We start from the raw sequence: 15,180 nt of genomic DNA on the forward strand, positions 1-15,180 counted from the left end.
GCAAAATTCAGATACAATTTTATAGCTGATATATTTTGATTACTTAGCTCAATTTCCTCACATTTAGCTAATTTTTCTCACATTCGAGACAGAAACTTGTGTAAAACAGGTTATATCCAATTGTCAACAATATGTTATAAAAGTAAAATAAAAAGTTAAATGTTAAGTCTAAATATTAAACCTAAATGTTAAATCTAAATGTTAAATGTAAATCTAAATGTTAAATGTAGAGCTAAATGTTAAATCTAAATCTAAATCTAAATGTTAAATGTAAATCTAAATGTTAAATGTAGAGCTAAATGTTTAGAAAATATCAACAGCCTATTCTATTCTTTGTGTCACCTTCTGATCCCATGGCTGATGGTGGGGACGCTGCAAGGGGCGTGGTCTATTTGCATATTTTCTAAACATTTAGCTTTACATTTAACATTTAGATTTCTGCATATCTGTATCTGTGTCTCTGTGTCCCAACCAGCAGCGGCAGATGGCCGCCCACCAAGAATGTAAATTATAGAGTCTGGTCTATACCTACTCTACCTAGAAAGTGTCCTAAAAAAACGCCTGTTGTGATTTTACATTTAGATTTAACATTAAGATTTAGATTTAACATATGGATTTATGTTTAATATTTAGATTAAATATTTAACTTTTTATTTTTTTCAATTCAATTTTATTTACAGTATCAAATCATAAAGAGTTATATATATATATAGACTTTACATATAGAGTAGGTCTAGACCACACAATTTACAAAGACCCAACAATTCCAGTAATTCCCCCAAGAGCAAGCATTTAGTGCAACAGTGGTGAGGAAAAACTACCTTTTAGGGAGAAACCTTGGACAGACCCAGGCTCTTGGTAGGCGGTGTCTGACGGTGCTGGTTGGCGGTACGATGAACAGTGGCAATTATAACAATAACAGTAAAGATAATAGAACTGTGAATAGAAATAGTAGTTGTAGTAGTTCATGGCATAGCAGTGCGTAGCAGGGCACTGCAGGGCATAGCAGGACGTAGCAGGGCATAGCAGGGCATAGCAAGGCATAGCAGGGCATAGCAGGACCTAGCAGGGCATAGCAGGGCATAGCAGGGCACTACGCATATTATTGACAATTGCAAAGAACATGTTGTTTTACACAAATTTCTGTCTTAAATGTGAGAAAAATTAGCTAAATGTGAGGAAAGTATATCAGCTATAAAATTGAATTTTTACATTTGGCACCCCATATCTCTCAACCTGGTCAAAGCATTTAAACACAAATTCAACACTGGTTCAAACCTGTTTGAGAGGGGTATCAGTGATAATGGACCAAGAATAGACCCCTGTGGCTCCTGAATACTGATGAAAAAGTATTGCCAACCCTTTCAGCCACAACAGTTTATTTTCTCCTTTTAGGGTAAGTGTGGAATCAGTTAAGTCTACCATTATCTAGATGTTACACTCAATAGGTAAAACAATTATACAAAAATGTATGTATAATCTCTTTATGGTTGTGTAATTATGCAGATAATAAAGCCAGAGCAATGTGTAAATCGGAAGACTGCCTGAAGGGTCTGAAGCGAGTGAAGTTTGGCAAAATTCCCTGTGATGACTTCCTGGTGATGGGGCTGAGGTATCAGCACATAGATCCTCCATCTCCAGACATAGACTACATTGCAATCAGATTAGATCTCAAGGACACCAGGAGTGGCAGCATATATCAGGTAATTTGGCTGTTGTTTAGTACTGGTAAGTTTTAGCTTTAAAATGTGTTGAATGAGTCGTTTGTAAAATCTGCAACTACGACCCATATTTACCCATATTTACCCACATTTACATGAACCATATTTACATGACGGGAGCAAAGCAGGAAGTGTTAGAGCGACAAATTTCGCAAAAGGGTTGGTAAACAAAAACAGGACTTTCACCCAGGAGACCATTGTTCGTGTCCCAGAACAAACAGAACAAATGGAACTATGTCACGTCAGTGAGGTAACAGATGTAATGATTTTAATCCATACCACTTAGTAGTTTTTGTGCCTAAACTTAACTAAACTGCTACTGTTTACCAACGTTATCGATAAACCATGACTTTAACGTTTAGGTATGAGGACGCTCCTGTGGGTCACATATCCTGTCACTGCTATGGGCGCTAATGTATGAAATGCTCCTTAGGATCGTATTTTAGAGGGTGGAGGCTTGGAAATAAAAAACTTAAATCGTCGTATAGGTTTGGAGGACTTGTTAATTGAATGTCAGCACAATTTACTGTGTTAAATGTGTCAATATTAAATACGTTTTTATTTCTTTATTTTGCTCACAGCTTTCATGGTTTTAGTTCTTTTAGTCTTTGTTTTTAAAATATTGGCACTAAATAAACTCCATAAGAGATTGATTATATCACCAAATTTGCTAAAATATAAAAAGGGACAAAAACAGACAATTTAGTTTGAAGTACTTATTACTTTGTTTTTTTTGTGTAGTCTGAAAAGGCCTGGATTCCAGTGCAGATAGTCGGTGCAATGCCCAACCAGCCTCCCAAACCGTCCTTCATGTCCATGTTTATCCTGGAAGTGGACCAGTTCATCCTCACTCCGCTCTCCACTGCTACACTAGACGCTGAAGACGAGGAAACTCCCAAACAGCTTTTGGTTTTCAACATCACCAAACCGCCTGTGGCCGGCTTCATCACCCATCTGTCTGATCACACTCGCCCAATCTCTTCCTTTACGTGGCTCGATCTCAATGACATGCTCATTGGGTATCAACCTCCGAACTCCTCACATACCCAACGCAGGAATTACGAGGTAGCACTTCCTTTTTCTTATACTTTCTGCAGTATGGAAAACAATCGTGGTGTTGTAACTGGTTTCTGAAAATCTTTGTAATCTTCCCCTACAGGTGGAATTTGAGGTTCATGATTTTTTCTTTGAGAAGAGCCCATCAATGACTGTTCACATGTCTGTAAGGAATGCAGACACAAATGCACCCAGAGTGTCCTGGAATATGGGTATGCTATCATTGTCATTGCAAATGCACATAGTTTTTTAAAATGCATGGGAGCAATGAAGTTGTGTAATAACTCCAATTTATTTTAACAATGATCACTTGTAGTAACAATACTAAAAGGACTTAAAACTCAAATTAATACTAATGAGTATGTGTAATTGTTATTGTGAGTTTTTCTGTGTGGTCAAAGAGTAATTAATGCAGATTTAAGGCTGCATTAGGCAAGATTTATTTACCAAAATGCAATTAGCATAAATGTAAAAGCTTGGTTACACCAAAGAGGCTGGTATAGACACTGGAATTCATCTCAATATAAAGTGGAGTTAGAGCTTTTAACTCTCTGGTCTTTTTGGTATCTTTCAGAATTATGCTTGGCATGTACTGTATACTTAGCTAAGTAGTTTTTCTATTAACAATTTGTCTTATAGGTCTCAGCCTGTTAGAGGGTCAGTCTCGGCCAATAATGTGGGAGCAGCTCCAGATTGTGGACAACGACAATCTGAATGCTGTTCGGATCATCACTGTGGACGGCCTGCAGCATGGACAGCTCACTGTCAGAGGTACGAACACAACAAACCCACACATTGCCACTTCTATCTGGTTACTTTAATTTCATTTGAAGGTCATTCATGGTAAAATCATTAACAGTTAATCCATTATGAGCTGGTGCATCATCAGGCAGTACTTTTGGCTGTTCCAAAAATCAAACCTTAAGCAACAGTGAATAGGGCTGAATAATGTCTTGATTAAATTGCTGATCATTAACCATACACGTACATACAAGTAGTTGATAGATAGACAATTTATGGTTATCTGCACATTCACAAGAACATGATTTATTGAGTATTATTGCTTCAGTTTGTTGAAGGCAGTGACGGCAGAAGGCACAAAGCTCTTGCTATAGCGAGCTTTTTTTCAGATCAGAGATCTGTAACTGTAGCAAAATCAGCCAAAGATTTGTGGAATTTTGACATGCAAGTTCATTCCATTCACCAATAGTGAACCATGACAGTGCAACAATGCAGACTGTTGAGGGAATGAAAGCAGAGTCAAAAACAGAGGATGCTTCATCTGTGTTACACCATTAAAAAGCAAATATTAGAGAACAGTCTGAAATAGTTAAATAAATATAAATTATGTAGCATAAGTATTTGTGTCTTCATCACATTTGCTTAAAATATATATTAATATATAATTGTATTGATATTTGATATTAGGTCTGTGTAAGTCTTTCCTTTTGTATCTATCTATCTATCTATTCTATCTTTCTATCTATCTATTAATCTAGGTCCGTGTCTAATAATGAAAAAAAGAAATTTGCAAAAACAAAATTGGCTTGGTAACAAATTTGTGATTTATTTTATTTATTTAACCTTTATTTAACCCAGTAGGCGACCTGGCCAAGAAAAACGTAAGCGTACTAGACAACATACAGTTTCACATTCAACATAGTGCAAGAAAACTAAATACAATAGGCTACAAAGGTACAGATTAAGTAGGCATTACAATGCCAGCACAAAGTGAGATGTAAGTAAGTCGATGGATATGCGAAAGTGAAATGGTGATAACATAATATACATGAGATAGACAATCTATAACATTGCTGAGATGTAGTACACCAAAAAGAAAAACAAAACCGCTCTGTTTTTCAGTTTTTGGATTTAAAACGTTGGTTCAAAGGAAAAAAAAACTATCAAAATGTAAACGGACAATATTACTGTAACACATATCAATGTTCTTTTTTAATTGACTTCTGTTTTTGTTTGATCGTTTAATGTGAAATCCAGGGGGAAAGGGCTTCATTTTCACTGTCAATGACATCAAAGCAGGCGTGGTTCACTATCACCACGACGACAGCGACTCTACCAAAGACTTCATCATCTTCCGCATCACTGACGGCCCCCATCAGACCCGACACAAGTTCCCCATCAACATCCTGCCGAAGGACGACAGCCCTCCGGTCCTCATCACCAACATGCTGCTGGAGGTGTCTGAGGGACAGATGGCTCTACTGAGAGGCTCCACCCTCCAGGCTTCAGACCTGGACTCCAGCGACGACTACATCCTCTTTAACATCACCCGCCCCCCACAGGCAGGAGAGGTCATGAAAATGCCAACATCAGGGCTCACGGGTCGGGCGAATGGATTTTATTTTCTTATTTTATTCTACATGGAGTTTTTTTATTTTTTATTTTTTTATTCAAATCTTGTCATGTTTCTGTTTGTTTGAATCCAGGTTATCCAGTCAGCCACTTTCTGCAGAAAGACCTGTCTCAGTCCATGGTTTACTATCGACACCTAGGAAACGAGGTGTTTGATGACTACTTTGAGGTGGTGCTGTCTGATTTCCATGACCCCCCCAACCTGTCAGAGCCTCAAGTGGGTAACAGCAACACATCTCTGACATATGTTGTAGTAAAAAGGACAAGATGAGGGAACACCCTTTCAATTCATACTGAATGATCATGATCATGGTTGGCCTTTCATTACAGGCTGAATACAGTGTTTGGAAAAAATATCTTTGGGACAGGGTTTGAGAACTTCAATTAATCTGAGTTTAAGTCCTGTGGAAAAAAGTTTCACCCAGAAACGTGTGTTTGTGTCACGGGAGTACTAGCAAAGGGGCTCGGTGTTTTAATCCACTAATCACTTTGTGGTACAGAGTGACGGTTGAACGGTGGTCTCTGGTTGATTACTGAATCGTAGCATTCTCTTGTACGATTGATGTTTATCTTCTTTCATTCACTGTGATAAAGAGTGGTGATTGTGGTGAGCATGAGTGGAGATGGCTTTGCTAGATCTGAGTTACTGAAAAGGGGAAAATTACTGAATTTTTCACGTGGTCTGCACTATCAACCATCTCCCCCAGCATCAGAAACTTGGAGAAAATACAAGCAACAATTGCAGTTTCTGCGGTATTCCTATTATCTCAACATGTAGTTATTCTACGGCAGCAACATGGTTCTGAAGCTACACCATAACCCCTTAACATAGAAGTATGAATTAAGTCATGCTAGCAGTTCTGCATGCTTACGTCAGCATGCTAACATGCTCACAATGACAATGCTAACATGGTTATGTATGTCACCATTATATATCACCATTTTAGTTTAGTGTGTTTGCAGGCTAACATTTGTCTATCACATTCATCTTGAAAAAGGAAGATGGCACACTCTTCTCAGAATCACCATTTATTGAAGAAACTAACTACTTATTATTATAAGTAAAAGTTACATTATTACATACTTATTTAAGATCATTGTATCATCGTATTCATTGTTGTAAATACTCTTGACGAAGGTCCTGACCGGCCGAAACATTAGTTTCTTCAATAAATGGTGATGCTAAGCAAGAGCAGAGTATGGGATCTTCCTTTTTCAAGTCTCAAGACATTTCCCTAAAAGCAAAACTGCCAACCTCAAGGGATAACCAAAGTCTTAGGATGCACCTCCTGTGGACCATGGATGCCAGTAACAAATCTTATGACAATCAATTTAATTATTGCAGCAATATTCAATTATGAACCAAAGTGGTGGTAGACTGGCCAAACAACTGACATTGCCGTCCTTTGAGCTATTTTGAGTGGTTTCCATCTATAATGGTCTCCTCGTGGTGCAGGTGGTGATGGTGCACATAGAGCCTGTTCCAGACCAACCACCCAAAGAGGTTCCTGGTTCCAGTCGGTGTCTTGTGATCAAAGAAACAGAAGTGGTCCATATAACACGGCAGCAGCTTCATTTTGTAGACCAGGAGTCCCCTGACAGTGAGCTTACATATACAGTTACTACTCCACCTTTCTACACTGGTCCTCACAGGTTAGTAGGTCCTCACCTTCAGAGAACACACTGGACAGCAAACAGTGGGAAAACATTCTGTCTGAATTGCGCGCTGTTGTCTTCATAAGCAGCAGTCCAGATGCTGGGAGGTTGTTCTTAGTCGACAGCGTACCCAAATTCACCAAAGACTCCAATGCACCACTGCTGAGGCTCTTCACACAGGTAATTATTTTAGTTCTTTATTCAGGAACAAATGCAGTCAGACTAGCTAATCCAAAACGTATCCGTTTTTTCTTTTGTTTGTTTACAGCATGCAGTGAACTTCATGAAAGTAGCCTACATGCCTCCAGTCTTGGACATTGGCCCTTACCCCCAGTATATCCAGTTTGTTCTCTCTGTAACCAACCACCTGGGCAAAACAGTCACTGGGATCTGCTTTAACATCACTGTGGTGCCAGTAGACAACCAGCCGCCACAGGTGGAAAAGAAAATGCAATTGTATATATTTCCTATTTCTTGAGTGTGGATATGTGTATAGAAAAGCGTGGATACGTTCTGTTTCAGGTTATTACCAACCCTCTGACTGTAGATGAGGGAGGGGAGTGCTGGATCGGCCCTGAACACTTGTTGCTGTCAGACATGGACTCGATGGAAGAAGCCCTGCAGGTGGTGCTTCAGAGGGAACCACAGCATGGAGCTCTGCAGCTAGGTGGACTCCCATTAAATCCAGGCCACTCTTTCACTGTGCAAGACCTAAAAAGCCTTAAAGTTAGGTCAGATATCCTTCATTTTGTTTCCTCATTTTCCTTTATAATACAGTTTGTTGGGCACTCGTAGGGTACAGATTTGATAATGGGCAAATTATCAAAGATGTTTTATCAATATTAATAAAGTTATGAATATGGTTATTAATAACTTTATCAAATCGACAAACAATCAAAATGGGGCACCACCCTGCAAGTAAGGGACCAATAATCAAACTGTGAAACAGTCTCATTTCTGTGGTAATCCTTTCAAAGGAAACAAAGGAAGGGGTGAATTCGAGCACGGACCTGTGTTCAACCAGCAATAATTACAATAAGTACACAAATAATCACAAGCAACTGCTATTTAAGTATAATAGAATTTAATAACGTCACAATTATCAGTAGCCAATCAATCCTTCAATAATAAAATGTATATACCTTTTACAATATCACAACCAAAACAAAGCAAAAACAAAGCAACATGTGTCATGGACACGTCTGTGTGTGTGTGTGGGTGTGCGTGTGTGTATGTGTGTGTGTGTGAGTGAAAAAGGAGAGGGCGGTGTCGAAATGTAGTCTAACACAAAAAAACTACCAAAATGGCTACTCCTGTGAGCTGCACATAACTATTTAGCCTCAAGAGGGCGGTAGTGATGCTGGGTGTACGAGGAGGGGTTAAAGAGGCCGAGTGGGTTGCTAGGCAACACGCAAGCTTAGCCTGTAGCTAGTATGCTAGGCCATGTGTTAGCTCTGTACAAACACTATGCCAACTCCACGTGGTTAAGCTAGCAGCGTTAGCACGGGAGCTACGTGGCTAGCTTGTGTGTGTGTGTGTGTGTGTGTGTGTGTGTGTGTATGTTAGTAAAAGAAGAAAGGATAAAGAAAGAGAAACTGATCTTAGTTATCAATAATGACCAGCCCCCCTCAGCCACTCAGGTCTGGACCTACGTGCAGTTAGGGCAGACTCTGAGACTTTTGTCTTACTGAGGGAAACTTCGGTCATTATAACCACTCCAGTGGCTAACAGCTGATTTTCTGCGATTATCTCGCAGACAGTAAGTAAACTCCGTGAAAGGGGGAGTTAGCAGGTAGCAATTACAGTTTTACCAAGCTACTCAACACAACATATCAACAGTATCGTGATCAATGATACATTCACAGAAACAGATTAATAATCACATATGGACCAGCACATGATTAAAATCAGATCACATTAATGGCGAACAAGTGGTAGCTAGCCTTTGCTCATTACTAAAACACACTCTCTGCCCAGACGTAAGCCTTCTTACTGTGTGTTCAGTCCGTTTGTTTCTGTCCATAGATTTCCACAGAAATGAAACAGAATGGGTCCCTGGCGCTCGTCAGCGGCCACGGAGAAACTTCCCTCCAAAAAGGCAGCAAGGGGAAAAGTTTAGTCGACTTTGAGAAGAAAAACGCTGTTTCCTTCTCACTGCAGATATGAAAAACACTGTTGCGTTTTCATAGGATCCACCGAAATTAAATCCACTTTCTCCAGAAAATAGAAGTTTAGCACAAGCGCTTGCGCGCCTCCTTTCAGCAACGTGAGTTGCAATTGAAGACAAGGATTTTGTGTTGATCAGGCTTATTTATAGGTTAAGACATCATGCTGTGTTTATGGTCCCGCTGAACCAATAGGAAGACTCAAAACTCTTGAAAGTGTGAAGACTACAATCTTGAAGTTCTTTGACTTCCTGCCAGTTGTCCCCTCTGGCTGGGACTTTCGCATGGAGGTGTGAACTCACCAGGCTGGGGCGCTTGCAAGTAGACCTGTCTTTTGTCTCTGAGCTCTTTGTCTCTGAGCACATGTGCCACATGTGTGTCTTGTATCCAGAGGTCAGTTTAATCTGAGGCCTTTTGGTTAAAATCAGGTTTAACACCACTGATGGTCCCAACAAGTTCAATACAACAGCACTTTTAACTACAGTCTAAACAAAAGACATAGCACTGGATGTGCACTACCGATCAAAAGTTTTAGAACACCCCAATTTTTCTAGTTTTTTATTGAAATTTTAGCAGTTCCAAGTCCAATGAATAGCTTGAAATGGTACAAAGGTAAGTGGTGAACTGCCTGAGGTTAAAACAAATTTAAGTTTACCCAAAACTGAAAAATAATGTACATTTCAGAATTTTACAAAAAGGCCTTTTTCAGGGAACAAGAAATGGGTAAACAACGTAAAGTTGTTCTGCAGCAATGGAGGTTGATCAAGCTTTGAAGTTGGTGCTACCAATTCCCACAGGTGTTCACACTTGTCTGGATTACTTACAACCCCCTCTGTTTGTATAAAAGTATTGTTGGAACACACTGAGGTACCGTACCCTCGTGAGCATTATATGAACAGTATTGTACTGCAGAAAGTAGTGTGTTGCCATACAAATGGCGGGAAAAAGGCAATTAACAATGGAAGAGAGACAGACCATCATAACACTTAAGACTGTTGGTCTTTCCTACAGAGAAATTGCGAAGAAAGTCAAGGTGTCAGTGAGTACAGTATTCTTCACCATCAAAAGGCACTTAGAAACTGTGGGAAACTCTGACAGGAAGAGGTCTGGCAGACCCAAAGCCACAACAGAATCAGAAGACAAGTTTCTGAGAGTCAACAGCTTGCGTGATAGGCGGCTCACAGGACAACAGCTTCAAGCACAGCTTAATAGTGGTCGTAATAAGCAAGTCTCAGTTTCAACTGTACAGAGAAGACTTGGAGCTGCAGGTTTGATAGGTCGAGTTGCAGCAAGAAAGCCACTGCTAAGACGTCAGAATAAGAAAAAGAGGCTTGCCTGGGCCAAGAAACATCGTCAATGGACTACTGAAGACTGGAAGAAGGTGCTATGGACTGATGAATCAAAATGAAATCTTCTGTTCATCACGCAGGATTTTTGTACGCCGTCGAGTAGGCGAAAGGATGGTTCCTCAGTGTGTGACATCAACTGTCAAACATGGAGGAGGAAGCATGATGGTTTTGCTGGATCCAGCGTCGGTGAATTGTACAGAGTGAAAGGCACCCTAAACCAAAACGGCTACCACAGCATTTTGCAGCGCCATGCAGTACCCTCTGGTATGCGCCTAGTTGGTCAGGGGTTCATCCTACAGCAAGATAATGACCCAAAACATAAGTCCAAGCTATGCCAGAACTACCTTAGCAAAAACGAACAAGATGGTAAGCTTAAAAACATGGAGTGGCCTGCCCAGTCACCAGACTTAAACCCCATTGAGCTGGTTTAGGATGAACTGGACAGAAAAGTGAAAGCAAAGCAACCTACAAGTGCCACACATTTATGGGAACTTCTGCAACAGAGTTGGGAAGAACTTTCTGAAGAATATTTGATTTCCATTGTAGAAAGAATGCCATGAGTGTGTTCAGCTGTTATATCTGCCAAAGGGGGCTACTTTGATGAGTCAAAAATTTAGAATACATTTTGGTTTCTAAATTGATTTATTTTTTAACTTAAATTGTTCATTTGTTCTATTCTTTCATTTCAGAGTACAATAAGACATTGAACTGCATGAATTTCAATAAAAACGTGGAAAAATTGTGGTGTTTTAAAACTTTTGACCAGTATTGTACTTATATAACCAACACTGAACATTAAGAATTACAAAGGGCTGTTGGGTTGCATTAGATGTAGAGTTGTATCTAATAAAACTTTAACCCTGCATACATCTGGGGAACAGTTTCAGTGGTTTCTGGCTGATTCTGACCACTATATGGCAGAACAAACACAGTCTTAATATCCATCCAGTTCTCATGCTATTATGGCTAATGTGTTAAATACTTTACTCAGGAGTTGGAGACCAAAACAGAGCTAAACAAAAAGTGAATATGACAGAAACGGGACTCCAATAAATGCTAATGTTGTTTTGTGTCTGCTAAATAGGCAACGTTTTGCCATCACATTACCCATAGCTTATAGTGGAGTTCTGCTCCCAAGTGGCCAATGAAGTAATTTTAAATCAATGAAAGTACTGATTATACAGTTGATTCAAGTTTTGTTCTATTAGTATTTAGTACTTATGGCTTTTTATATGCCATAAGGGAAAAAAAGACCAAAACTTCCATTACCAAGGCATGCAGTTTTAAAAGAACATATTGATATAAGCTCAGGTCCCCCAGCTCTCAGTGGAAAAGCACAGTATCACTTTATCACTATATGTTTCTAAGAACACTGTAAATCTGGATACTTGTCACCAGCTTGCGTTTGAAATGGTTTTTAGGATATATAGTGCGAGGTAGTTAAGTAATCAAGTATCAAAGCTGCTTAGAACAGATCTCTGACTTTAATTCACCTATCATCATCCCTCATCAAATCTGAATTGTGTCTGTCATTTGTCAATCAGGTACAATCACGACAGCTCAGAAACTGTAGAGGACACCATTGAATTCACTGCAACAGATGGAACCAATTCAGGCAGTTTTGTCCTGAAAGTGAAGGTAATAGCAATGGACAACCATTATGACATTCTTGGTAAATTGGTACATCCTCAGGCCTAAAAACTGAACCATTAATGCTTATACTAAAGTGCCTTGCATGTCAAATGCATGCCATTTGGATGCCATACCAATAACAACAAGGTTTGGATCAGCACCTGACCTGACCCTCTACCCCGCACGTTTTTTTTATAATTATTCAGTGGGTTCTATTTTCCATCTTATGTTATGCATTCTATGTATTCTATTTTATCTTATTTTTATGACATTCTGTTTTTCCTTATTGCATTTCTTATGCACAGATCAAGTTTTTATTTTTATCTCCAGGTGATTCCCATCAATGATGAGGTCCCAGTGTTGGTTGCTGGTTTGAAACCAGTTCTCAGCTGTGCGGAGGGACAGGAAATAGTCATCACAGCTGAATATATCTACGCTGCTGATGCAGACAGCGACAACAGCAGCCTGGTCTTCCTGATCGCCCGGCAGCCGTATCATGGTGTCGTTCTCCGAAACTCCATTGTGGTTGATTGCTTCATCCAGGCAGACATCACTGCAGGGATCATCACCTACAAACACACAGGTGGGCAGCGGACAGTGGGCTTAGCGCTGAAGTGTTTCTAGCTGTTCTGGGACCAATTAACAGTACACATTTTGTCTTTAGGCTCAGGCACTGCTGAATTCATATAATAGGTCTGTTTATTGTTAAAAAAAATTGGGTTTGAGAAATGTGTGTGTGTTTGTGTGGTGGGGGGGGAGGGGTGTTAGGAATGTAAGAATGTCCCATACCCAACTAGTTCTTTTACCATTTACCAGTTACATATACTGTGTAGCTTCAATTTCATGAAATGTCAACTATCAGCAGCTGCAATACAAAGATATTTGTACTTTAGCTCTGTATCCACATTTAAGGAGCAAAATTGGTTGTCAAGATGTTGTGGAGGGGAAACCCAAGTCACACATTATTTTTAATTGCACATTATTTATCTATTTTAGGGGAAGTGCATTATTACGATATATTTCCTGTTATAAAGTAAATGGGACAAAATTAAGTTGACATTTAGTTAATACCAGGGTTCTTCAATGTTTTTTAAGCCAAGGACCCCTTAACTAAGAGAGATGGATCAGGGACCTCCTACTACATATATGTATAAAATTAAAGGTATAGTGGAGGATTTTCCCGAATTTTAGAAAAGATCCGCCCTCTCCTCTTTTTGAAAAAATGCACATGCGCAACACTCTACCTGCTCCCGAGACGTAACGCTTATTAAACGTGTGCACGAGAGTGCACTGTTTACAAGTTGCTGTCGGCATGGTTCATACAAGCCTACTTTCCAAATGACTTGTGCCAGGGCTAGCATCGCTAATCATAGCTTACATCAACTTTCACTAGCAGTGATTTTAAATGGATTTCTCCAAATAGCATGCCAAACTTTACCTTTCGAGTAGAAACTTCGCGACTGAGGCATCAGTGGAGAGCCCAACCTGTGCTTTTAGCGCACGCCAGCGTGTGAAACATTCTCCCAAAAAAACTCCGGTCTTGTTTCATTTTTCAGAGGCCTTTCTCTTCTTGTCATACCTTTCGTTGACACTCGTAGCTCACCACACATATACACCTGAAAGTATTCATGCGCAGAAAGCGAAAACTACCCTAGGGACGAGCACGTACGACGGCCTTACGTAAACATAGCGCCAGAATGATTGACAACTAGGAGGACCAATAGTCTTGATGATCCACCCGGAAAAAGAAAATCCTCCACAATACCTTTAAGTTGCATTAAACTGGGCCTATAACAACGTGTAGGGCAGGCAAAAGCTTTTATACATAACTTTTTAGCACATAGATTAAAAGCTATTAAAGTAATAATTGTTGGCATGGTTTTATAAATCATGTTATAATGTTAAACATACATGTGGCACAGTGAATCCTTAGGATTGCCTGTATCTGTGGATGGCTACCTTAGTGACTACCTTACCTATGGGGCAGTAAGCCTATCAATGTTTTTTTTCACAAATAGGCTGATTTAAATCCGCTAATAATAGGTTGTATTCATGTTGAGACACTTTAGTTTTTGAAATTAACTTCCAAAAAATTCTGAGGATGCCCTAGGAGTCCCGGATCCCCTGTTGAAGATCTCTGGTTTATAGTCTTTGTGACTTTTGCCTTATGCTTCTAGCTGTTCCACACGTTACAATACATTATTTTTTTACAAAGCACCTTCACATGTAACATATACAATACATTTTTTTGGAGAGATAAACAAGTATAAGCACCTTCAGATACTGCCCTCTGCAGGAGATACTGTATGCTGCCACTGTTTATTTAAAACGAAGAGGAACAGCTTTATCTCCTCTGCTATTAGGCTCCTTCACATGCACGCATGCACACACACACACACACACACACACACACACACACACACACACACACACACACACACACACACACACACACACACACACACACTCCATCACTTTGTCTGTCTGTCTGTCTGTCTGTCTGTCTGTCCTTCTATGTATCCATCCATCCATCCATCCATCCATCCATCCATCCATCTATCCATCTATCCATCTATCCATCTATCCATCACACAATGCAGTACAGTAGGGACTGTCTCTAAAAGCACTTTATAATATTGTGGTTTTAGGATTGGAGATTGGACTCACTCCTCGCCATGACGCCATCACCTTTGTTATTTCTGACGGAGAAACAGAAAACTTTCCTCTATGCTGCAGTGAAGAAAATCCCTCCAGGACCAGAGACATGACTCAGCTACATGTACGACACAGTCTGCCTGTGTATGACCTCCACATCACAGTGTTTCCAGTTGACAGCCAACCACCTTCTCTAGCAACAGGTGGGCCGTTTCTAACTCAGTCAAAAAGTGTCCAGAGAACCAGCTTTGAGCTATAACTTGAATTACAAATGCACTATTGTGCAAAATAATGACGAAACTGTGTTATCACTGTAATTACACCTGTGTGTTTCCTGCAATTTCGAATGTCTGCCATGAAAAAGGTCTATTAGCACAATTCTTTTTTTTAATGACACCATGGATATCTGTTTATGGTGTTTTTTTTATTAAACCAACAAGACAAATTGATGTAAAATATGTTCAATACATAAACTTATATCATGTATTCATTTGTTTTGTTTAAAATAAATGTACTTATGTTTTAGCTTCTCCTAGCCACTAAAACCTGTAAGCTAAGTATCCACGAGTTGAA

The 15,180-nt window shown here is 39.6% G+C and overlaps 1 protein-coding gene across 5 annotated transcripts in view; it reads left to right on the forward strand.

Annotated features, from left to right (window-relative positions):
* Positions 1–15,180, forward strand: part of frem1a (Fras1 related extracellular matrix 1a) — a 45,395-nt gene that overhangs the window by 8,885 nt on the left and 21,330 nt on the right. For 2 of the 5 annotated variants that reach the window (XM_039822823.1, XM_039822822.1), the window contains exons 4-16: positions 1,507–1,703; positions 2,463–2,786; positions 2,881–2,989; positions 3,417–3,548; positions 4,776–5,120; positions 5,225–5,367; positions 6,607–6,803; positions 6,893–6,986; positions 7,075–7,242; positions 7,329–7,537; positions 11,865–11,958; positions 12,283–12,535; positions 14,601–14,810. In XM_039822823.1, the coding sequence (XP_039678757.1) occupies positions 1,507–1,703; positions 2,463–2,786; positions 2,881–2,989; positions 3,417–3,548; positions 4,776–5,120; positions 5,225–5,367; positions 6,607–6,803; positions 6,893–6,986; positions 7,075–7,242; positions 7,329–7,537; positions 11,865–11,958; positions 12,283–12,535; positions 14,601–14,810 (2,475 nt within the window). Of the gene's footprint in view, positions 1–1,506; positions 1,704–2,462; positions 2,787–2,880; positions 2,990–3,416; positions 3,549–4,775; positions 5,121–5,224; positions 5,368–6,606; positions 6,804–6,892; positions 6,987–7,074; positions 7,243–7,328; positions 7,538–11,864; positions 11,959–12,282; positions 12,536–14,600; positions 14,811–15,180 lie in introns of those variants that run through there. The other 3 variants (XM_039822824.1, XM_039822825.1, XM_039822826.1) reach the window with 3 other exon arrangements.

This window comes from Perca fluviatilis, chromosome 14 (assembly GCF_010015445.1).
Source record: "Perca fluviatilis chromosome 14, GENO_Pfluv_1.0, whole genome shotgun sequence".
In the NCBI taxonomy this organism is placed as follows: domain Eukaryota; kingdom Metazoa; phylum Chordata; class Actinopteri; order Perciformes; family Percidae; genus Perca; species Perca fluviatilis.